This window comes from Rutidosis leptorrhynchoides, chromosome 2 (assembly GCF_046630445.1).
Source record: "Rutidosis leptorrhynchoides isolate AG116_Rl617_1_P2 chromosome 2, CSIRO_AGI_Rlap_v1, whole genome shotgun sequence".
Lineage (NCBI taxonomy): Eukaryota > Viridiplantae > Streptophyta > Magnoliopsida > Asterales > Asteraceae > Rutidosis > Rutidosis leptorrhynchoides.
This window is the reverse complement of record NC_092334.1, coordinates 178,720,222-178,746,504: the sequence shown is the minus strand read 5'-3', so window position 1 is coordinate 178,746,504 and position 26,283 is coordinate 178,720,222. Positions and strand designations below refer to the sequence as shown.

Here is a 26,283-nt window from a genome sequence, read left to right as displayed (position 1 = left end):
AGTTTGGAGAGTCGAGAAGATCATTGGTTCAATTTTTGGAGCGTTATGAGGTACTTTTTATGTGATTCTACCTTCGTTACCTCGGTTTGATAGTTAAAGTTGATTGTGGTGGAGCTTTTCCGAGTTTTATAAGAAGAATATAGCAGCAGTTAAAGGCCGTAACCCGGCTGTAGAACCCGCGGCACGGGGTAAAAAGGAAAAACAAGGCCAAGGATGTAAACAAAATTTGGATTCTGTTGGTGTTATAACCCGCGACGCGGCTAAACCACCCGCAGAGCGGGATATAAGGTAAAAAGGCAGTCGAGGGTAGTTGAATTATGAGGCTTCAGTTAGTTCATTAAGCCACGGTGTGGCTCATATGCCCGCGGCGCGGGTCGTATCTGGTGGCGGTTTTGAGGGTATAAAAAGGGAATTAAAACCCTAACGTCTACACACTTTTTCTGGGATGTTTTGCATCAGCTCTAGGATGAATTTTGGTAATTTTGGGGAATCCTAACATCATTCAAACGGTTCAATCATTTTGAAAATGCTTATCGATTCGTTCATCATTCAAGATCGCTATTTCCATTAGGTTTATTTCTTTGTCAACACAATGAATTCTCCTAGTTGTTTATTCATGATATGGCTTTAGCCAATGATTGTTGGCTAAGTTATTAATGCTTGTCTAGATTAATAACCAAGGTTTTGGATGTTATGATTTATGATTTATGAACTCATGCATGTTTATTTCAATAGTTGAATAAAAGATCGATTCTTATGTTTGTTTAACTTGAGGATTTGATTAGTATATTTGTTTGATAAAGAGAATTCTTGTCAATTTAATATATTGATTTACAATCAATTTGTCTTAATTGGTTGTTTGCTAACTGGACCAAGGTGGTAAATCGGATTCAAACAGATAGACATCATAGGGGTGAATTGTGTAGAGCGAACGCAAAGGCAATTGTTATTTAAATATTTGATCTAGTTAATTAATTGGTCATAAACAAAAAGGTCTTAGGTACTAAGGAACCCTACATCTGGTAATTCTAGTTTGAGTACTTGCTAAAGAGAACTCTTGGTGGGTCAACTGAGTAATTTGCATGCAATTGAGTTATTTATCGGGCTAAAATATAAAAACATCCATTACTGAGGGTAAAAGGTCTAGACGAGCATTTCTATTCCATTTGATATCAAAACTTTCTTAATTGCTTTCTTGTTTTTATTTTATAATTTTTTAAAACCAAAAATATTGTTTTTGTTTTTGATCTACTCTTGATTTGGCTAATCGTTAAATAGCTAAAAACCCAAACTATTTCATATTTTCAGATTTCTTAGATTAATATTAGTTTACTTTTATTAGTTACAATCTTAATTCACACATGTAAACTATCCTTAGATCGATATTCGGAACTACTATTTGCTATACTGCTACACGATCAGGTACACTGTTCGTGAGTGTGTAATAGTCCTTAAAATCGGTATTTTTCCAGAGATAAATTATATAACTGATTTTACACATCAAGTTTTTGGCGCCGCTGCCGGGGACAGTTGTGTCAAAAATTAAGATTGTCATCTAATTGTTATTAGGTTGAGTCTTAGTTTGCTAGTTTATTTTTGTTCTTAGTTTACTTTTGTTGAGTCGGTGTGTTTAATTAGTTTGTTAGTTGTGTTCTTGCAGATTACATGTCGTTTATGCCAGATACACGCTCGTCTAACACTGAGTTATATTTGCCTTATAGTGAACCTGAAAGAGTGATACAGACGAGTCCAATACGCTGGATTCCGAAATGAATATTTTTGCTGCACCATCCACTAGCAACCCTGTGATTAATTTAGACAGTTTCACATATTCCAATTTGTTTGAAACTCAGGAGACAGCAGTTGTTCCTCCACCACCAGTTGTACTTAATACTCTAGTTGTACATGAGGTTCCAGTTATACCAGAGGTTCCAGTAGTTCGTTAAATGGCACAACAAGGTCAGAGTATGGCGAAAAGGATGAAGGCCACCCGAGTTGGCCAGGGTAACGCTATCAGAGCTCCGGAAGTTAAGCATGATTTTGAGATCAAAGGCCCTATTATCAGTCTAATTGGGTCAAAATGTCAGTTCGGAGGGGAACCACAAGAGGATGCTAACGAGTATCTTCATATTTTTCTGCAGATTTATGGGTTGTTCAAGTTCAGTAATGCCCATGATCACGTTATCTAGTTAAAGCTTTTCCCTTGGTCGTTGAAAGGGGAAGCTAGAGTTTGGTTGGACAGTTTACCTGAGGGTACGATTGAAGATTGGAACACGTTGATGGAAAAGTGTTTAAGTATTTTCCTGCGTCAAAGGCCACTCGACTTCAGCAAGAAATTTTTCAATTTCCTCAAAAGCCTAACGAGACTCTTTATGCTTCTTGGAATCGCTTCGGCCGTTTGTTGTGATCTTGTCCTCAATATGGGTTAAATACCTTTGCCAAGGTACAAACTTTCTATAAGGGGTGTACCATCAGTACTCTTGTTACTATTGATCAAGCTGCAGGTGGTAGTCTCATGGAAAAAACAGAACAGGAGGCATACGAGATTATTGAAAAGCAAGTTGAATATTCTCATGAGTGGCATGAGGATAATGATTTATCCCGTTCTTCTTCAGTCGCAAGCGCCGGTGCTTATGATGACTATGGTTTGATTAATGCAAATTTGGATAAGTATTAGACACACTTAGAGAAGCTGGACAAAGACATCCATGGTATGAAAGTTGGGTGTGAATTCTGGGTTGGGCTTCATTTGGCTAAGGATTGTGATGCAGGTTTGACTATGAATTAGAAAGAAGAAATAGTTTTTATTAGTCAACAGAACAACAATCAGTTTCAGGGAAGAGCTCAGTTTAACATGAATTTCAATAATCTCTATAATCCTCAAGGAAATCAGGGTTCGAGGTTTCAACTGGGTTCTAGTGGGGGTTCCCAACAAAAAGCTCCGGGGTATTTCCAAAAGCCCCAAGTTAAAGAGAAGAAGTCCAATCTTGAGGCTATGTTAGAAAAGTTTACGGTGTCTCAAAATTGGCTCGTTACTACTGTTACTCAAACCAATGAGAAGAATGATGAAATCTTTAGAAATCAACAAGCCGCTATTCAGAATTTTGAAAAAGCAGATTGGTCAGCTTGCTAATCATAGGAATGAGAGGAAACCTGGGGAGTTACTGTGACAACCTGAAATTTTTTGACGAAATTTAAACTTAATCTTTATATGATTCCGACACGATAAGCAAAGTTTGTAACGTTGAGTCTCGAAAATTTTGGAACTATGTTCATACATTCAATTACCCTTTTGACTATGCTCGATAATTCACGAACGAATATATAAATGGATATGAATATATATATATATATATATATATATATATATATATATATACATATATACATATATATATATATATATATATATATATATATATATATATATATATACATATATACATATATACATATATATATATATATATATATATATATATATATACATATATACATATATATATATATACATACATATATATATATATATATATATATATATATATATATATATATATATATATATATATATATATATATATATATATATATATATATATATATATAATATAACTTGAAAACGTTAACAAAGTATTAAATGTATAATATTTTAGATTAAACGTATTTGTCACAATATATGCTTAATATATTCATCTACGGAATTAGAAGTTAATACCAACGATTGGATTAGCAGATATTTCAACAATTATAAATCCCGTAAGTATTGTGATAAGTCTTTGTTGAGAGGTCCACCTTGATTTAAGAAATATTTCCTTTTTGATTGTATTTGATATATAAATAACTTGCAACGTGTATAGAAAAAGTATTTATATATATTGTATATATATATATTAAGGTTCGAAATTATTTTTGTAAATAATAGTAACACCCATTTATTGTTCCGTTTGATAAATAAATATTATATACAAATTTATATTTTTCTAAACAAAAATATATAGTTTACAATGTGATAATGCATAGAATTGAATTAGATATAAAACGTTTCGATATTATTAAATATATTTTAATAAACAACGAGAAGTTGATTTATAGAAGCAAATGACCAAATTACTCAAATGTATAAGTTATACTTTGAGTAATATAGTTTATTGATAATTTAAGATTATATTTTGACAAAGGTACGAATCACGAAACGTAAGGTACAAGTTTTCTAAATGTACGAAAGGACGTTCGAAAATCCTGAACCAAGACATAAACCGAGTATCAACGTATGAGTCAACGGACCTAAAATTACAAGTCAACTATGTATATGAATATAATATAATATATATAAAATTAATATAAATTATATAAATTATATATATATAATAATATGTCGACAAACAAGAAAACAAAAAAATTGTGAGCTGGATTTTGGGGCCATGCGATCGTATGAGAAATAGGCATAAAACCCATGCGATCGCATGGGGTTCATTTTCAGCAAATGTACTATAAATGCTCCAGTTTTTCTGCAGAATGTTTTACACCCTTTCTCAATATCTCTCTCACTCTCTGTAATATATATATATATATATATATATATATATATATATATATATATATATATATATATATATATATATATATATTATTTATTATTATTATTATTATTATTATTATTATTATTATTAATATTAATTAACAAGTATGTATTATTATTATTTATACATAAAATACTACGACGAGGTCATGAGCGAGCTATTTCAAAACGAGTTTTATGAGAGGGATAGAGCTAAGGAAATTATGGGTTATAGCTATGGAAGTTATGGGTAATGTTCACGAATATTGTTCGCAAGTCAAACCTAGTGTTTTTCATCTCCGTTCCGTCTACGTACTTTCCTGCAATATTGAACCACAATATTGATACGTGAGCACTCATATTTTATCTTTCATATATTAATAGTGTATCCCTGACTAGTGCTCGAGTATATATGTTTATGCATGTTTATATGCTAAATTTAGTCATTAATGAATCATGAATTTAATACAAATATTACTGATATAAGGTTTATGATATGCATGTTTTTGGAAAGCTGATGAAAAATCAATAACTTTTCATTTAGAAATTGCGTGATTTCGATGAACGGATTAAAAGATATGGTCAACTGAATTATGGTTAACATTAATTGAAATTGTGTTTGAAACTGTAAATTAATATTTAAACAACTTGTTTATAAGATTGATAAATTGGATTTTCAAATATTACTAATCTAGTAAATGAATTTCTATATAAGGCACGTCTCGTCTTGTTGAGCAATTGTAAAAATTAATTGTTTTATCATATTTTAAAGCCTTATAAAAACTATAGTTTAATTTTACAAGAATTGGGAAACTATGTGAAATGTTAAAATGTTTTGATTGCCATGATCATTCAACTATAGTATTGAGTCAAATTGACTTTTTGAAATGACTTTTGATAACCTTTGTATGTCGATCTTGAGCTTTAGGATTGTGATACACTATGACCTGACTTAGCTTGATAGACATTTATTGACCAACATATGTTCTCTAGGTTGAGATCTATGGTTATTTGATATTCCGAGTTTTGGTAACATTTCGGTGAACGACTTTATGTGCTGCTAAGGTGAGTTTCATATGCTCCCTTTTTAATTGCTTTTGCAATCTATATTTTTGGTCTGAGAATACATGCACTTTATTTAAAAAGCAATGGATACAAGTACATACTAAATTCTACACTGAGTTTGAACCGAAAATCCCTTAGCTTTGGTAACTAGTAACTGCCAGTTATAAGAACTGGTGGGCGCGAGTAGTTGTATATGGATCTATAGGGCTTGATATCCCCGTCCGAGCTAGAGCACTAGCCTTTTAACGGACGTATGCTATTTGAGAAGTGTACACGTTGGTTTACGTGTATCATTAAGATGATTATACAAAGGGTATAAATTATATATACGTTAAGTTTAGTTATCAGGGTGCTCAATTTCGTAGAATATTTTGATAAACGTTTCTGGATGAAACAACTGAAAACTTGTGATTCACCTTTATATACAGATTATGCGCAACATTAAAACTATGAACTCACCAACCTTTGTGTTGACACTTTTAAGCATGTTTATTCTCAGGTTTCTAGAAGTCTTCCGCTGTTTGCTTATACATTATACAAGCTATGTGCATGGAGTCATGCATGCTTTATTCAAGAAAACTTTGCATTCACAAAATCATCACCATGTATCTTATTTTGACTGCATTATCAACGAATGTAGTATTGTAAACTATTGTATACAGTGATTGTCTATACGTAGAAATCATCAGACGTCGAAAACCTTGGATTTATATTTATATTCATTTATGGTGTGCCTTTTCAAAAGAATGCAATGTTTACAAAACGTATCATATAGAGGTCAAACCTCACTATGAAATCGATGAATGATGTATTCGTCCAAATGGATTTGGACGGGTCATCACAGTTGGTATCAGAGTTTGAGGTCATAGGGAACCAGAATTTGCATTAGTGTGTTTAACTGGTAATTGTAAGGATGCATTAGTGAGTCTGGACTATGACCGTATCTGTTTTTACTGAGTTTTGCTTATCAATTCTTGTCAAAAATTACATGCTTATCTAGACACGTTTTCCTGCATTGATTGTATAGATAGTGTATGGACAAATTTCGTATCTTAAGCATATCTATTACAGTAAACTCTATCTTACACTTTCCGAAAATTTCTCCGTAACTTATAAAATTTTGGTATTACATATACATATGTAAATTATGTATCGGAGAATACCAAACTAAATCCTATAATCTATCTCAAATCAAAATCAATTCCCTGATTATACAAGATAGATCACGTATCTAGTTCAAATTCCTTAAACTCCGACAGCTATTCCGATATGGATATTCACCTGAACTCCGAAGACAGTGTAACCGGAATGGATCAACCAATCAGCCATCACCTATTCTGGATGAATTGGGGATAGGTTCATAGCCTACTTAATCATTGGAGACAAGAAAAAGGCGATCCCTTCCATCCACCACATTTCCCTCTTGGCGAAGAACCTGAAGCACTTACCGGCGAACCTGTTCGTAATACCATTTTCTCTCTCATTTCCAGAGTATCTCGTCATGATTATATGCTATCTCACATTCTAGATCTCATTCACCCGCTCGTCTAAACTGACAATCATCCCGGTGTAATAGAAGAAGTCAACGAGCTTCGCGCTCGGGTAGTGGCTTTGGAGAATATGGTGCAAAGGTTACAAGCACCAGCAGCAGCACCGACAGCAATAATACCACCATCAGCAACACCAACAGTACCATTACCACCACCAACAATAACATCCGCATCCCACACCTTAACATCACAATCTGTACCTCGAGCATCAACGTCATACGCACCATAGATACCAAGGAGTACCAACAACACACGATGAAGTATCGATTCAAAACTTCGTTGAAGAAATATTCTACGGCGATTATGTAATATCTAAAGTTTTAGAGATTATATATTCTAGTCCTACTCGAAAACCAGATGAGATTAATATTATGTTAACTCATTAAATCCATGATTACATCTAAAGAAAATATATATGTAGGTATATTTTCATAAAGATGGTAATTAAGATAATTCTTTTGTACAAACTGTTAATGGTGAGAATATTTTAACGGGTAGGTAATACCCGAGAGATATATAAATGCACAATTAATATGTTACATTTTTCGATTCTGATTCAACAAATCATCAACTATACTCACTACTTTCACAACGAGATATATTCTTTCATATAAATCAAAACAACCATACTCATTCAAATTCAATTACATATTCTGATTTTAACATATAAGAATCCAAGGCGAGTTATAACCGATATCATCACTCTTAGATTTCTACATCTTTCAAAGCTGTATTTTGATTTCAAAAATATGCTAGAACATCATATGTATATTAACGATTACGATCGGTGTTCAAACCCTTCGAAATTCCTGAAGACACTTCAAATAATAAACAATCGAGATGATGATCCAACCACATGTTACCTACAGTTATGTACCTGAAAAACTCTTGAAACCAAAGTCATAGTTTAACACGTATCCATATTAGACCCTTTGGCATTTATTAGCTAAAATAACTTTGCAATCCCTTTACAAAGTAGTTAGTTTTGTCACAGCTCCAACAAGTCAACTTCGATTCTTCAGTCGAAACAGCCTTATTATAACCTTGATATATATACGTTGCCCCTTTCGCCATCATTACCGGGAAACCGTTTATGTTCCACCACATTAGCAATAAACTTACTAACAACTTCACTGATCTTTGACTTTTCGAAAAAATCATTATATTTATCGAAACCCCATCATTTACTCATCTGCATCTTATAACAAGAATTGTCTTGCCAATTACTGGGAATCAGCAATCAGTATTTTGAAATCTCGCAGCATGTCTACTCCAACAGTTATATGTGTGCATATAACATCTATCTCCTATACTTACGTACTTTGAATGTGAAGTTTCTAGAAAACACCCTAAACTGCGAACTAGTTCTCGAAATTTTGAAAGATGCTGATGAAACAGCAAAAACTGTAAACGACCTTAATAGTAAAAAATTTGATGATAAAGAATAGGTTGTTGGCAAAGCTCAGAAAAAGAGAAGGTTTGGAACTAGAAAACGAATTGAGCAAAGTATGAAGGAGGCTGTGGACAAATCACAAAGACTAAACCTGCCTTCAAAGAATCCAAATGATTCATTATCTGCTAAAGTCATTAACGAATACCTTGCACCTAACTCTAAACCCTTGCGGCCAATATTCTTCATCATCCTCTGATATTAGAAATTTTAAGATATCATCGTATCTTTCATCTTAAATATCCTCCATATTTCTGAAGAAATTTTCATAATTATTCTTATCTGAAATCATTTATCTCTTCGCACCATCTGTATTATATCATAAAAGAAACTATTTAAGTTTCTAAATTCTAAAACCTTCAAGTTTAAAATATGAATGTTTTTGAAGTAGTGTTGGTAATTGAAGCATGAGTTAGTATAATATAATGACACTTGATCAACATGATTATATTACAGTAAGTCATGCTGAGTTTCTAAATGGGACATGATGATTCACAGACCATACCGTCATCATGTGCCATGTTACACGACTCTGGTATTCTATTTAACCTATGAGAATATCAAGAAAATATTTTCTTGATGATTCGGTCTTTTCCGGATATTCTGGTAATTTGACAAATCAAAATCATGCCATTACAATTTCCTTCTTAGAACATTAACTATGTTCATTTTAAAATCCATACCTACGAATTCTGGACCATTATTCGCTTGACTTGAAGTCGGGAAGAGGAGACAAAAGTATGGAACTCTTGGATATAAAAGAAAGTATAAAGCTCGACAACAACACATAAATTACAAACCGTGCATATCAATACGTATTGCCACGTAAAGGCACAGGAGAATTAAAATTACTATAACCCCAAGGTAATAATAAAAATAAATAAAATCCTCCGGTGGTAGATGAAAGAGAAGAATGACAGATATGAAAGTTAGGAGTATATCATGGATCAGAACTGGATGTAGCATATTGACGAATGATTCAAAGTATGAATTAAAGGAGAAAGAACAGAGGGTGTGAGTTGTGGAAATAAGAAAACGAGGAGAATGGATTTATAGTGACATATCCGACAGAGCAATCAAAACAGGTTATCGCATTTATCGAAGAATCAAATCTTATTACGAAAATTTTCTCTAAATCCCTTGAAATCCGGAAATCAATCCTATCTACATCAAAAGATATGACGAATCTACATTTATTCATTTCACTCTTTTATGATAGCTTCACTCGTACTCTTCACAAAATCAAATTGTTTGTCTATATTACTCGGTGATGATAAAACTCTAATTTTCAGCTCGTATGCATCATGAAAACATACTTATTGTTAGCCATGACCATCCCAATCAAATTTCGAGATGAAATTTCTTTAACGGGTAGGTACTGTGACAACCCGGAAATTTTCGACTAAATTTAAACTTAATCTTTATATGATTCCGACACGATAAGCAAAGTTTGTAATGTTGAGTCTCGAAAATTTTGGAACTATGTTCATACATTCAATTACCCTTTTAACTATGCTCGACGATTCACGAAAGAATATATAAATGGATATGAGTATATGTATATATATATATATATATATATATATATATATATATATATATATATATATATATTATAACTTGAAAATGTTAACAAAGTATTAAATGTATAATATTTTAGATTAAACGTATTTGTCTCAATATATGCTTAATTTATTCATCTACGAAATTAGAAGATAATACCAACGATTGGATTAGCAGATATTTCAACAATTATAAATCCCGTAAGTATTGTGATAAGTCTTTGTTGAGAGGTCCACCTTGATTTAAGAAATATTTCCTTTTTGATTGTATTTGATATATAAATAACTTGCAACGTGTATAGAAAAAGTATTTATATATATATATATATATATATATATATATATATATATATATATATATATATTAAGTTTCGAAATTATTTTTGTAAACAATAGTAACACCCATTTATTGTTCCGTTTGATAAATAAATATTATATACAAATTTATAATTTTCTAAACGAAAATATATATATTACAATGTGATAATGCATAGAATTGAATTAGATATAAAATGTTTCGATATTATTAAATATATTTTAATAAACAACGAGGAGTTGATTTATAGAAGCAAATGACCAAATTACTCAAATGTATAAGTTATACTTTGAGTAATATAGTTTATTGATAATTTAAGATTATATTTTGACAAAGGTACGAATCACGAAACGTAAAGTACAAGTTTTCTAAATGTACGAAAGGACGTTCGAAAATCCGGAACCGAGACATAAACCGAGTATCAACGTACGAGTCAACGGACCTAAAATTACAAGTCAACTATGTACATGAATATAATATAATATATATAAAATTAATATAAATTATATATATATTATATATATAATAATATGTCGACAAACAAGAAAACAAAAAAATTGTGAGCTAGATTTTTGGGGCCATGCGATCGCATGAGAAATAGGCATAAAACCCATGCGATCGCATGGGGTTCAGTTTCAGCAAATGTACTATAAATGCTCCAGTTTTTCTGCCGAATGTTTTACACCATTTCTCAATATCTCTCTCACTCTCTGTAATATATATAAACATATATATATATATATATAAATAAATATATATATATATATATATATATATATATATATATATATATATATATATATATATATTATTTATTATTATTATTTATTATTATTATTATTATTATTATTATTATTATTATTATTATTATTATTATTATTATTATTATTATTATTATTAATTAACAAGTAAGTATTATTATTATTTATACATAAAATACTACGACGAGGTCATGAGCGAGCTATTTCAAAACGAGTTTTATGAGAGGGATAGAGCTAAGGAAATTATGGGTTATAGCTATGAAAGTTATGGGTAATGTTCATGGGTATTGTTCGCAAGTTAAACCTAGTGTTTATCATCTCCGTTGCATCTACGTACTTTCTTGCAATATTGACCTACAATATTGATACGTGAGCACTCATATTTTATCTTTCATATATTAATAGTGTATCCCTGACTAGTGCTAGAGTATATATGTTTATGCATGTTTATATGCTAAATTTAGTCGTTAATGAATCACGAATTTAATACAAATATTACTGATATAAGGTATATGATATGCATGTTTTTGAAAATCTGACGAAAAATCAATAACTTTTCATTTAGAAATCGCGTGATTTCAATGAACGGATTAAAAGATATGGTCAACTGAATTATGGTTAACGTTATTTGAAATTGTGTTTGAAACTGTAAATTAATATTTAAACAACTTGTTTATAAGATTGATAAATTGGATTTTCAAATATTACTAATCTAGTAAATGAATTTCTATATAAGGCACGTCTTGTCTTGTTGAGCAATTGTAAAAATTGATTGTTTTATCATATTTTAAAGCCTTATAAAAACTATAGTTTAATTTTACAAGAATTGGGAAACTATGTGAAATGTTAAAATGTTTCGATTGCCATTATCATTCAATTATAGTATTGAGTCAAATTGACTTTTTGAAATGACTTTTGATAACCTTTGTATGTCGATCTTGATCATTAGGATTGTGATACACTATGACCTGACTTAGTTTGATAGACATTTATTGACCAACATATGTTCTCTAGGTTGAGATCTACGGTTATTTGGTATTTCGAGTTTCGGTCACATTTCGGTGAACGACTTTATGTGCTGCTAAGGTGAGTTTCATATGCTCCCTTTTTAATTGCTTCTGCAATCTATATTTTTGGGCTGAGAATACATGCACTTTATTTAAAATGCAATGGATAAAAGTACATACTAAATTCTACACTGAGTTTGAACCGAAAATCCCTTAGCTTTGGTAACTAGTAACTGCCAGTTATAAGAACTGGTGGGCGTGAGTAGTTGTATATGGATCCATAGGGCTTGATATCCCCGTCCGAGCTAGAGCACTAGCCTTTTAATGGACATATGCTATTTGAGAAGCGTACATGTTGGTTTGCATGTATTATTAAGATGATTATACAAAGGGTATAAATTATATATACGTTAATTTTAGTTATCAGGGTGCTCAATTTCGTAGAATATTTTGATAAACGTTTCTGGATGAAACAACTGAAAACTTGTGATTTACCTTTATATACAGATTATGAGCAACATTTAAACTATGAACTCACCAACCTTTGTGTTGACACTTTTAAGCATGTTTATTCTCAGGTTTCTAGAAGTCTTTCGCTGTTTGCTTATACATTATACAAGCTATGTGCATAGAGTCATACATGCTTTATTCAAGAAAACTTTGCATTCACAAAATCATCACCATATATCTTATTTTGACTGCATTATCAACGGATGTAGTATTGTAAACTATTATATACAGTGATTGTCTATACGTAGAAATCATCAGACGTTGAAAACCTTGGATTTATATATAATCATTTATGGTGTGCCTTTTCAAAAGAATGCAATGTTTATAAAACGTATCATATAGAGGTCAAACCTCACTATGAAATCGATGAATGATGTATTCGTCCAAATGGATTTGGACGGGTCATCACAGTTACTGAGTTACACGGATACTAACCCGAAGAATGGACACGTTAATGCTATCACCACCCGTAGTGGTTTAGCATATGATCCACCGAAGAAGCCCGATGAGTATGATTTACGGGTTCCGTTAGTAAAAGATAGTGAGCCGGTTATTGTTAGTGAACTGGAGGGGAAAAGGAGCCAGAACAGGTGATTAAGAAGGTTATAAAGGTACCGGAGATTGTTGCTGCTAAACCGGTAGTCAAAGAGTATCAACCATCGCTCCTATTCCTGAGGAAGCAGAGATTGGAAAAGTTGGAGGCCGAGAAGTCCAAGTTCATGGACTTGATTAAAGAAGTTAACATAAATTTTCCTTTCATTGATGTGATTGCAGGTATTCCAAAGTATGCGAAGTTTCTTAAGGACTTGATCACAAATAGGAAGAAGCAGGAGAACGTGTCTTCAGTTAAGTTGAACGCCGCATGCTCAACGATGGTGGCAAACAAGCTTCCCAAGAAGCTTGAGGATCCTGGAAGTTTCACCATCCCTTGTTTACTTGGTAACTTAGACTGTATGAGGGCGTTGGCAGATTTAGGGGCTAGCATCAATTTGATGCCTTATTCTATTTATTTAAATCTAGACCCCGGGGAGTTAAAACCCACTCATATGGCTATTCAGCTAGCTGACCCCTCTATTAAATTCCATCGTGGAATCATAAAGAATATGCTAGTTAAGACCGGGTCATTGGTTTTCCCGGCCGAATTTGTGGTGTTGGATATGGAAGTGGATGAAAGGATTCGACTTATTTTGGGTCGGCCATTTTTGAATACTGCTAGATGTATCATCGATGTTTATGGCTAAAAATTGGCTCTTAGGATATATGACTTGAGTGCTACATTCTCAATCGACCATGCCTTAACATACCTTGCTTATACCAATGATACATGTTATTTTCTTAACACTGTTGATGCGCAGTCTGAGTTTTTGTAGGAATCTCCAGAGTTACAGGGTTCAGGAGAATGTTCTATGGTTGAAATTGATGAGGAGTTGCAGGTTAAAGAGGTGGATATTTTGACCACCTTGATGGAAAACGACTATGAGCTGACTGAGGAAGAGTTCAAGAAACTCGACCGTGATGCTGATTACCGGAGCAAGTCTTCCATTGAAGAACCTCCAGAGTTAGAATTGAAGCCACTTCCATATTATCTGGAATATGCTTATTTGTAGGAGGAATCTAAGCTCCCGGTAATTATTTCTTCTTCTCTTACTACATGTCAGAAATCTGAGCTTGTAACTATGTTAAAGGACCATAAACCGGCCATTGCGTGGAAGATTATTATGACATCAAGGGTATTACTCTCTCCTATTGCACCCAGAAAATCCTAATTGAGGATAACTCTAAACCTGTGGTGCAACGCCAAAGGAGGTTGAACCCTCACATACAGGATGTCGTGAAAAAAGAGATCATTAAGCTTCTTGATGCAGGTCTTATTTACCCGATTTCTGACAGTCCGTGGATAAGCTCGGTACATTGCGTACCTAAGAAAGGTGGTATGACTGTTACCACCAATGATAAAAACGAGTTAATTTCCACTCGGACTGTCACGTGGTGGCATATTTGTATTAACTACCAAAAGTTGAACGATGCCACACGTAAAGACCATTTCCCGTTACCTTTCATGGATCAAATGCTAGAGAGGTTAGCGGGGAACAACTTCTACTCTTTTCTTGACGGTTTTTCGGGCTACTTCCAAATTCCTATCTCGCTGAAGACTAAGAGAAAACCATTTTCACGTGCCTGTATGGTACATTCTCATAGCGTCGCATGCCCTTTGGCCTTTGTAACGCTCTGGCCACTTTTCAAAGGTGCATGATGGCCATATTCCATGATATGATAGAAGATTGCATGGAGGTGTTCATGGATGACTTTTCAGTCTTCGGTGACACTTACGATTCATGACTTCTTAATTTAGAAAGGATGTTGGTAAGGTGTGAAAAGTCTAATCTTGTGCTCAACTGGGAAAAGTGCCATTTCATGGTACAAGAGGGCATAGTCCTCGGGCACAAGATCTCTAAGAATGGTATCGAGGTGGATCCTGCGAAGGTAATTGTTATTAACAACCTTCCACCTCCCACCAATGTCAAGGGTGTTCGGAGTTTTCTCGGGCACGTCAGGTTTTACCGGCAATTCATAAAGGATTTTTCCAAAATCGCTAACCCGATGAACAAACTCCTCGAAAAGGACACACCTTGGGACTTCTTTGAAGAGTGCCAAAAGGCGTTCGAACTTCTTAAGGAGAAACTGATTAATGCACCTATCATAATTTCTCCGAATTAGTCTCTTCCGTTCGAGCTTATGTGTGATGCATCCGATTTTGCTGTTGGCGCTGTTTTGGGCCAAAGGGTTGAGAAACACTTTTGATCCATTTATTATGAAAGCAAGACCTTGCAAGGAGCGCATTTAAATTATATTACTACTGAGATGGAGCTCCTTGCTGTGGTCTTTTCATTCGATAAGTTACAGTCCTACTTAGTTTTGTCAAAGATTATTGTTTTTACGGACCATTTGGCTCTAAGGTACCTCTCCTCGAAACCGGATGCCAAACCTCGATTGCTTAGATGGATCTTGCTTTTGCAATAATTCTATATCGAGATACGGGACAAGAAGGGTGCCAAAAATCTTGCCGACGACTACTTGTCTAGACCCGAGAATCCAAATCTCGAAGTCCTTCATGAGTCGAGTATTCACGATGATTCATGAAGATAGAAAAGGTGGATGATCCATGGTATGTGGACATTGCTAATTATCTTGTTGGGAAATTCTTGGAGAAAGGGTGGTCGCATCAAAAGAGGAAGAAATTCTTCAGTGACCTTAAGCACTATTTCTGGGAGGATCGCTACGTTTTTCGTTGTTGTCCCGATGGAATTATCTGAAGGTGCGTTTCCGGTGAGGAATGCACTCGTATTTTGTTGAAGTGCCATCTTGGCCTTACGGGTGGGCATTTTGGTCCCCAAATCACGGGGAGAAAAGTGTATGAGGTAGGCCTTTATTGGCCTAATATTTTTAAGGATGTCCATGCCATTTGTAAATCTTGTGACGCTTGTCAACGGGCTGGAAAAGTCACCAACGTGATGAAATGACTCAACAAAGCATTCAAGTATGTGAGGTTTTGACATTTGGGGCATTGACTTTATGGGCCCGTTTCCTAAATCCCATAACTATCTCTACATACTCGTTGCAATCGATTACGTGTCTAAATGGGCGGAGGCAAAACCTCTCCCAACTAATGATGCACGAGTTGTGATCACGTTCTTGATGGGGCTTTTTGCCCGTTTTGGTACTCCGAAGGCCCTTATTAGTTATAGGGGCACCCACTTTTACAACACGCAAATGGAAAAGGTTTTGAAACGATATGGAGTGATTCACAAAGTTTCTACCTCTTACCACCCGCAAACTAGTGGGCAAGTTGAGAACACTAACCGGTCTCTTAAACGAATTCTTGAAAAGACCGTTGGTTCTAATCCTAAGGAATGGTCCAATAAACTCGATGATGCATTGTGGGCGTTTCATACCGCCTAGAAGACTCCTATTGGGACTACTCCTTTTCGCTTGGTTTATGGCAAGGTATGTCATCTTCCTTTAGAGATCGAGCACAAGGCACATTGGGCTCTTAGGACATGCAACCATGATTATCATGAGGCGGGTCGGCTTCGGTTGACCCAATTGAATGAATTAGATGAGTGGAGGCACGATGCCTATGAGAACTCGCTCATCTATAAGGAAAAGACAAAGAGGTGGCATGACAATCCGATCAAAAATCCTAAAGAATTTAAGGAAGGCGATCGTGTTCTTCTTTATAATTGGTGTTCTAAATTGTCACCGGGAAAGCTCAAGTCCCGTTGGTAGAGACCGTTCGTGGTTAGGATAGTGTACCCGTATGGTACGGTGGAGTTGTTTAACTTGAATGGTGAAGGTTTTAAGGTGAATGGCCACCGGGTCAAACACTATGTGGATGGTCCCCTTGAAATCGAAGAAGACGTTACCCTCGACTTTGATTCGAAAGATGATTAATTTTGGGGGACGAGTCAAGTGAACGACTCGGAAATAAACTTAACATTATTGTATTTTTATATATAATTTTGTTTGCTTGTAAAGTGAAGTTGCAAAATGATCATTGGAGCGTGCTACATGTTAAGTGTTAAGAAGTTGTTGAAGTTTTTGTGTGAAATTTGGGGTTTTAAACAGAAAATTCTGACCAGACATAGGCTGCAGCGTGGCCCTATAACCCGCGGCGCGGGATAAACCTATAAATTGATGCGAGAGTTTTCAATTTTTTGGGGTATCTCATTGTTATGAGCCGCGGTGCGGCCGGATAACCCGCGGCGCGGGTTAAGGCACGAAAAAACGTATCTGATGGTGATTAATTAATCATTTTTTCTAGTTGTAAGCCGCGACACGGCATGAAAACCCGCAGCGCGGGTTGCCGTTGTAGCCGATACAAGACTCGTTTTTATTATATGCAATTTGGGTCAACCCGTCCCATATCCTTTAAAACCGACGGGAATGCACCCTTTTTAGGGTATTTTGAGCCACTAATTTACACACCACCCATATTTTACTCTCCCAATTTCTCTAAAGCATAAGAACCCTAATCTAAATTGATTGTGCTCTAAGTAATTACTCACAATTAATCTCTTCCATGGCTTCTAACAAGGTCCGATTTACACTTTTCTTTCTTTTTATTGCCTAATTGCATGCTTAATTTGAGTTAAAATTCAGATTAGGATTGAATTAGTGTGGGGTTCTTTGAAATTGGTCTTGTATGCTTGAATTAGTTATGGGTTTGTGATGAATATGATTAGTATGCTATAAATTCATGATCTTTTTGTGCTTTTGATGCATATCTTTGATTCTAGGGTTCATACTAATTTGAAATCCGAATTTGAGATTGTTAATTGGGGATTATTGGTTTAGGGTTAGACTTTATTTTAATGAGAAGTAACTTTATGATAAGTGTGGGGTGGTGTCAATTTGGACGGGTCGTTTTTTAGGAACCTTTAATTGAATGGAATATTTTAGGTCTTTAATTGCTCAAGTTTGTGTTAATTATCATGTTGATGATGTTTAATGTTCATGAGGGATTCAAGTTAGTTAAGGTTGGGACTTTTATGTTGAAATTGATTTTTAAGATATTGTCAAGGTTGTGACTAGTTTGGAATTGTATGATATATCATGTTAAATTGTTATGATGAGTATTATGCTTGGTGAATGTTAATTACATTGGTTTTGTTTGAGTGAACATGGAAGTAATGGCAATATCACTTGGACATTTGAGTGATAATCGTTGGAAGTTGACCAAAGTTAAATTTTGTGAATGAATATGAAGATGAAAAGTAACGTGCGATTATTCATTTAAGCTAACTTTTATGTTTGCTCTTGTTTGTTGTTTGTTTGGTGTTTTTGTTGCAGAGACAAAGAAATTCTCCCCGTATGACCGTTGCTCAACAACGGGAGCAAGAACTACTTGAGGAAATTCGAACGAATCCCGCTAATTGGTTGCAAGCAGTGCGGGATATGATGATTATGTGGATAGGTTTGAGTGGATAAGGAAGCGTACTATTTGAGGTACTTGGTCTTTGGATTGGTCCCCGCCAGAACAAGCGAGGAGAAGTTTAAAATCTCACTTTCAAAGGGTGCTCTCATGCTATAAGCAACCCGGTAATATCTACATACAAGCATGGGAGCAAGCCTTTACTTGCACTGATGATATCTATGAGGAATTAGTTGTAGAGTTCTTTTCCACACTAAGTTTCAATCCTTGACGACAGCCGACGGATATGGATTTCTTGAGTTTTTGATTAGGAGGTGTTGATCGGGAAATGAGTCGGGGTGATCTTACCTGTGCGTTAAATTTGTACCCTGATTTGGATGAGAATGTTTTGAGGCAGTATTTGAGGGAAACAAGTGTGACGACCCGGAAATTTCCGACCAAATTTAAACTTAATCTTTATATGTTCCGGACACGATAAGCAGAATTTGTAATGTTGAATCTCAAAAACTTTGGAACTAAATTTAAAAGTTAACCTTAAGCATAAATATTATATAATATATATAATTTATATATTAATATATATATATATATATATATATATATATATATATATATATATATATATATATATATATATATATATATATATATATATATATATATATATATATATTTATTAATTATTAAAAACAGTCGGTAGCCTCAAAATTAATGGATGTCAGCTGGATCAGAGGGCCATGCGATCGCATGGCCAAACACCCTTGAACCCATGCGATCGCATGGCAGTGGGGGACAGGCAAGGTGTATAAAGCTCGATCAAATTCTAATTCAGTTTCACTCATTCATTTCTAGATCCCAATCTCTCTTCTCTAAACATATATATTAATAATAATAATAATAATATTATTATTATTATTATTATTATTATTATTATTATTATTATTATTATTATTATTATTATTATTATTATTAATATTATTATTATTAATTGTATTATTAGTAGTATTTTTATTATTATGTATTATACATAAAATACTACGACGAGGTTATGTCCAAATAATTTCAAAATGGTTTTTCGAGCGGGATGAAGCTAGGGAAATTATGGGTTATAGCTATAGAGGTGATGGGTATTGTTCGAGGTTTTGATCATGAGGTCAAACTAGTGTTTATCATTTCCGTTGCGTTTACGTACTCTCCTGCAATATTGAATCACAATATTGATACGTGAGCACTCATATCTTATTTTTATATATTAATAGTGTATCCTTGACTAGTGCTCGAGTATATATGATTATGTATGCTTGAATGTTTATTTTCGTCGTTATATAGTTTATGATAAATCATGAATTTAATACATATGCTACTGAGATAAGGTATATGATATGCATGTCGTTGAAAAGCTGTCAAAAAATTAATAACTTTTCATTTAGGAGTCGTGTGGTTTCGATGAACGGATTAAAAGATATGATCAACTGAATTATCATTAATTTTCGTACTATTATTAAAAATGATTATTATTATTACTATCATCGTTATTATCGTCGTTATTATTATTATCTAATTATTATTATTATTATTATTATTATTATTATTATTATTATTATTATTATTATTATTATTATTATTATTATTATTATTATTATTATTATTATTATTATTATTATTATTATTATTATTATTAATATAAGTATTATCATTAAAAATTATTATTGCTATTATTATTACTATAGTTATTATTATTAAAGCTATTATTATTATTATTATTATTATTATTATTATTATTATTATTATTATTATTATTATTATTATTATTATTATTATTATTATTATTATTATTATTATTATTATTATTATTATTATCATTAATATTGTTATAATATTTCTATTATTATTATTATTATTATTATCATTATTATGAATGCGATTTAAAAGAGGACTAAAAGATAGTTAAACAAATCGATTAGAAAATAACGAGTATAAGTATCATGATAAAATTAAAATTTTGTATGATATTGATTTAGATAAAAATATTGTTTTCATTATTTTTATCAATATTATTATTAAAAGTATCATTAATATTAAAACTATCATTTTCATTAAAATTATCATTTTTATTATAAATATCATTATTACTATCATTTTAGCATTATTATTAAAAATAATCATTTTTAAAATTATTATTGTTATATAAAAATATTATTATTAAAAAGTATCGTCATTATTAAAATTATCATAATTAGAATTATCATTTTATCATAATTTTTATCATTATTAGTAAATATAAATATTGTTATTATTATTAGTAGAATAATAATAATTATTATTATTACAAAATAATACAACTTTTATTTATTATTATTATTATCAATATTATCTTATTAAAAAAATATGCGATACAAAGATAATTTTTACCACACGTAATATAATAATACATACTACTATATTTTTATGATATTAAGTGAACTATATAAACTATATTACTTAAGATATATTAAAGCATATTTTTATCATATACAAAATTTTAATATACATTTTTATTTACTAATAAATGACTTGTATTATTTACTTTAATAAAATTTGATAAATATATTTAAATATATAAAATGACTATTTAAATTATATAATAAACATGTATTGTTTTTTTTAAGTCATTTTGGTTAAATTGACTTTTGTTGACTTTTGCATGATAATCTCGAGCATTAGGATTGTGATACACTATGACTTGACCTAAATTGTTAGACAGATATTGACCAACATATAAATATATATATATATATATATATATATATATATATATATATATATATATATATATATATATATATATATATATATACTTAATATAGGTTCGTGAATCCGAAGCCAACCCTACACTTGTTCAATGACGTCATATGTATTTTTACTACAAAATACAGTATTGTGAGTTTCATTTGCTCCCTTTTTAAATGCTTTTGCAATATATATTTTTGGGACTGAGAATACATGCGATGTTTTAATAAATGTTTGACGAAATAGACACAAGTACTTAAAACTACATTCTATGGTTGGATTACTATACCGAATATTGCCCCTTAACTTGGTAACCTAAGAATTAGGGAAATGGCCCCTAATTGAAGCGAATCCTAAAGGTAGATCTACGGGTACTGACCAGCCCCAGTAAGAGAATTTAAACTGCTTTAGTACTTCGATTTAAATGGTGATTGCAATTTTCAGTATATGGCATACTTGCGAGTATGCGAGGGATATTCTATATGCATTAAAGTTAATGTCAGTTACCAGGTGTTCATCATACGAATGGATTTTATACACTTGCGAGTGTAATGATATTTATGAAAAATGAGAATCTTGTGGTCTATTAAGATTATGGAAATGATTTATTACGATAAACTAATGAACTCACCAACCTTTTTGGTTGACACTTTAAAGCATGTTTATTCTCAGGTATGAAAGAAATCTTCCGCTGTGCATTTGCTCATTTTAAAGATTTTACTTGGAGTTATTCATGGCATAATTCAAAAGACGTTGCATTCGAGTCGTTGAAGTCAACAAGATTATTATTAAGTCATTTATAGTTTGGATATATTATGAAATTGGTATGCATGCCTGTCAATTTTCGATGAAATGAAAGTTGTCTTTTAAAAGCGAATGCAATGTTTGTAAAACTTATCATATAGAGGTCAAATACCTCACAATGTAACTATATGTTATTGTATTCGTCCTTATGGATTAGGACGGGTTGTCTTCATGTGGTATCAGAGTGGTGGTCTTAGCGAACCAAGTCTTGCATTAGTGTGTCTAACTGATAGTCGTTAGGATGTATTAGTAAGTCTGGACTTCGACCGTGTATGCATGTCAAAAAGTCTTGCTTATAATTTTTTGTTAGAAATTACCTGCTTATCATCCTTAGAAAATTACCTGCTTATCATTTTTAGTCTAGAAACATCTTACTGCATTGATTGCATGAATAGTATATAGACAACATTCATATCTTAGCGTATCTGCTAATTCATATCTTAGCGTATCTGTTACTGTAAACTTTGCATGACATATTCCGTAAATTCCTCCGTAATCTACAAAATCTTTTGTTCTATATATATAGATATTCTATGTAATTAGAATACCATCCGATAATCGGAAATCATTTCATATCAAAAAATCCTTTATTCAATTGTACGAAATGGAACTCGCCACTAGTTCAAGTTCCTCGGATTCCGACATGGAGTTCCACTCGAGCTCCGAAAGCAGTGTGACCGGAATGGATCAACCAATTAGCCATCATCTATTCTGGATGAATTGGGGATGGGTTCGTAGCCTACTCAATCATTGGAGACAAGAAGAAGGCGATCCCTTCCATCCACCACATTTCCCTTTTGGCGAAGAACCTGAAGCACTTACCGGCGAACCTGTTCGAGACACCATTTTCTCTCTCATTTCCAGAGTATCTCGTCACGATTATATATTATCTCAAATTCTAGATCTTATTCATCCGCTCGTCTGAACTGACAATCATCCCGGTGTAATAGAAGAAGTCAACGAGCTTCGCGCTCGGGTAGTGGCTTTGGAGAATATGGTGCAACGGTTACAAGCACCAGCAGCATTGCCGACATCAACAGTACCACCATCATCAACATCAATAGTACCATTACCACCACCAACAACAACATCCGTATCACACACCTCAACTTCACAATCTGTCCCACGAACATCAACGTCATACGCCCCATAGATACCAAGGAATACCAACAACAACAATAACCGATGAAGTATTAATTCATAATTTCATTGGAGAAATACTCTACGATGATTATGTAATCTCTAAAGTCTTAGAGATTATCTATTCTAGCCTTAACCAAAAATCAGATGAGTGGACCAAAATAATTGAAGGAAGAGTAGAAACTCTTACCGGAATGGTGTACTACTTGTTATACAAGCAGCATCAACGGTATTGTCAGCATCACCAGCACCATGACGACCCTCAATTTTTCAGTTCTGTTATATCTGTTATATCTGTTCCATTATTAAGACTGTATGTGATCGTAAACTTTATTAATAAACTTTGATTAAATATTATCTTTTGATCAATAATTCTGTTAAAATAAAGTTTATGCATTTGTGTTTCATTATTTTTAAAACTATATGTAATATTAAAGAGTGATATTTTATAACCTTTAAAAATAAATACACACTAATTGGAACAAATAAAAATTTATAAAAGTTAAGGTCTAATATTTAAACTAAATGTAACCCTAAAATTAGAAATACTAATAATAATGATAATAATAATAATAATAATTATATTAAAATATATTAAATATAAAAATAAATACATAAAGCCGTATAAAAAAATAATAAAAAATATATATATATACATGAAACCAAATATACATCGGCTGTATAGTTTTTAGGATTAAAAACTTGATTTTTTTAGCCTTTAGAATCCTAGTTAGACTACAATTAAGTATCTTTGATCACCAAGTTTTTGAATGGAATTAGGAAACTAGAGATTAAACTATAAAATGCATCTAAGTTTTCTCCAAATTGCATCACAAAATAAACCCTACAACCTTGCAATTTAGTCGACTGGTTTACTAGCTGCTAATCTGTCGTTAATCATCAACATCAAACCCCTTCTGCAGTCGACAATTACCACCACCATCACAGCCCTTCAATCGTCATTAAACCTGCTCCAAATTGCTGCTGTAATCTCCCATCAGCAATCATCAAACACCATCATCATTCGTCTATTGTGTTGCTGCTGTACTTTTTATCTCTCTGACGTGATAAAACAGACCCAAGACTGATCCTTAGTTGCTGCTTGTTCTTGCTGCTGTGTTGCTACTTCTATGTGTTTAAAACAGGCCCAAAAAACCCCTGGTTGATCGAGTATTGCTGCTACTTTGTTTCTGTTTTTGTACGTGATCAAGGTTAGACCCAAAAGGACCTCACTGGGTCGTTTTTGTTGCTGCTACTGGACTGTCCGTTTTCGTACCATACTCATCACCAATCCTTGATTTCATTCTGCTTGAGGTAGTTCTAAATCCTAGTTTAATCCTACTTAAATCTATTAGATAATAATTATAAGAATTAAGATAAAAGTATATGATTTTATGTTGAGTTTAGGTATGAATAATGATGTATGATCTTGATTAGTTTGTGAATTAATGAGAAAAGGATAAAAGTATGATTATGAATATCATGTATGAATAATTATATAAGTATTATAATAAGTATGAACATGATTATTAAGATCATGTTGTTATGTATAAAATCAAGTATGAATTATGATTAAAGATTATGAATAAATTATGAAAGTGGATTATGAATAAGTTAATGATGTTGTAGGATTATGAATTAGTTATGGTTGATAAAAGTTGAACTAGTTAATATAATTAAGTGTTATGAAGATAAAAATAGATAAAGATTATGAGTTGAATTGTGACTAAAAAGATTACTAGTTATTATGTTAAAAACTCATGATTTTATGTCAAAGCTATTAGTTTAAGGTTATGAATAATAAGATTGTAAAAGTTAAAAAATGTTATGGTTGTTTATAAGCTAGGTTAAAAGATTAAAAGTTTATGAATGAATATTGATGATGTGAGATTAGGGTTAATAATAGTTGATAATAATAATGATTATGATATAGATTATGAAAAAGAATTGTTTATGAATATTAAGATTAGGGTTAATGAATATGATTAGATGGAATGTTAAAAGTTATGATTTTATGTGGGGATGATTAAGGTTGTTAGGTTAAAAGATTAAAAGATTAGGGTATGATTATGGATTAGTAAAGTGATCATGGTGTACGAGCATGCGTGCATGTATACGTACGTATGTGCATGTATACACTGTACGTATATGTGTGTGTATATGTAAATATATACATACGTGTATATATATGTGTATATATGTATGTATATGTACGTGTGTATGTGTGTATGAATGTTCATTATGTAAGTTATATAAGTTAGTAAACATAATAATGAAAAGTAATAAGTATATGTATATGTATCATCTTAAACTATTATATAAGTAACACATACACCTACTATATATATATATATATATATATATATATATATATATATATATATATATATATATATATATATATATATATATATATATATATATATATATATATATATATATATATATATATATATCATATAGTTATAAATATACATATATGTATAATAATAAAGAATATATGTATATGTATGTATCACTTAGGGGTATATTTATAGGTGTAACATATAATGATAGATATACATAGTAATTGATTAAAGTAAATAATAATACTATTATTAAGTATAACTTATACACTTAATTATATAGTAACACTTAATAACACTAAGTATATTATCATTCATATAAATATAACTTTTCTCGAAAACGGTCACTGTTAATATAGTTTACTATATTGATAAACAAACTATATTTCTATTAGACATTACCTAATCGAACATTATATCTCTAGGTTGAGATCTCCGCTTTCACACTCCATTCATACTACTTGCGTGGATTTGCCTGCTTGCTATTAAGGTGAACTTCATAGCCCCTCTT

General features: G+C 32.1%; 1 protein-coding gene across 1 annotated transcript; it reads left to right on the top strand.

Moving 5' to 3' along the window:
- Positions 1-16,553: 16,553 nt before the first annotated feature.
- On the top strand, positions 16,554-17,069 carry LOC139888453 (uncharacterized). The gene is made up of 2 exons (XM_071871461.1): positions 16,554-16,673; positions 16,788-17,069. The coding sequence occupies exons 1-2, from the start codon at positions 16,554-16,556 to the stop codon at positions 17,067-17,069; spliced, it is 402 nt and encodes a 133-aa protein (XP_071727562.1).
- The last annotated feature ends 9,214 nt before the right edge of the window (positions 17,070-26,283 follow it).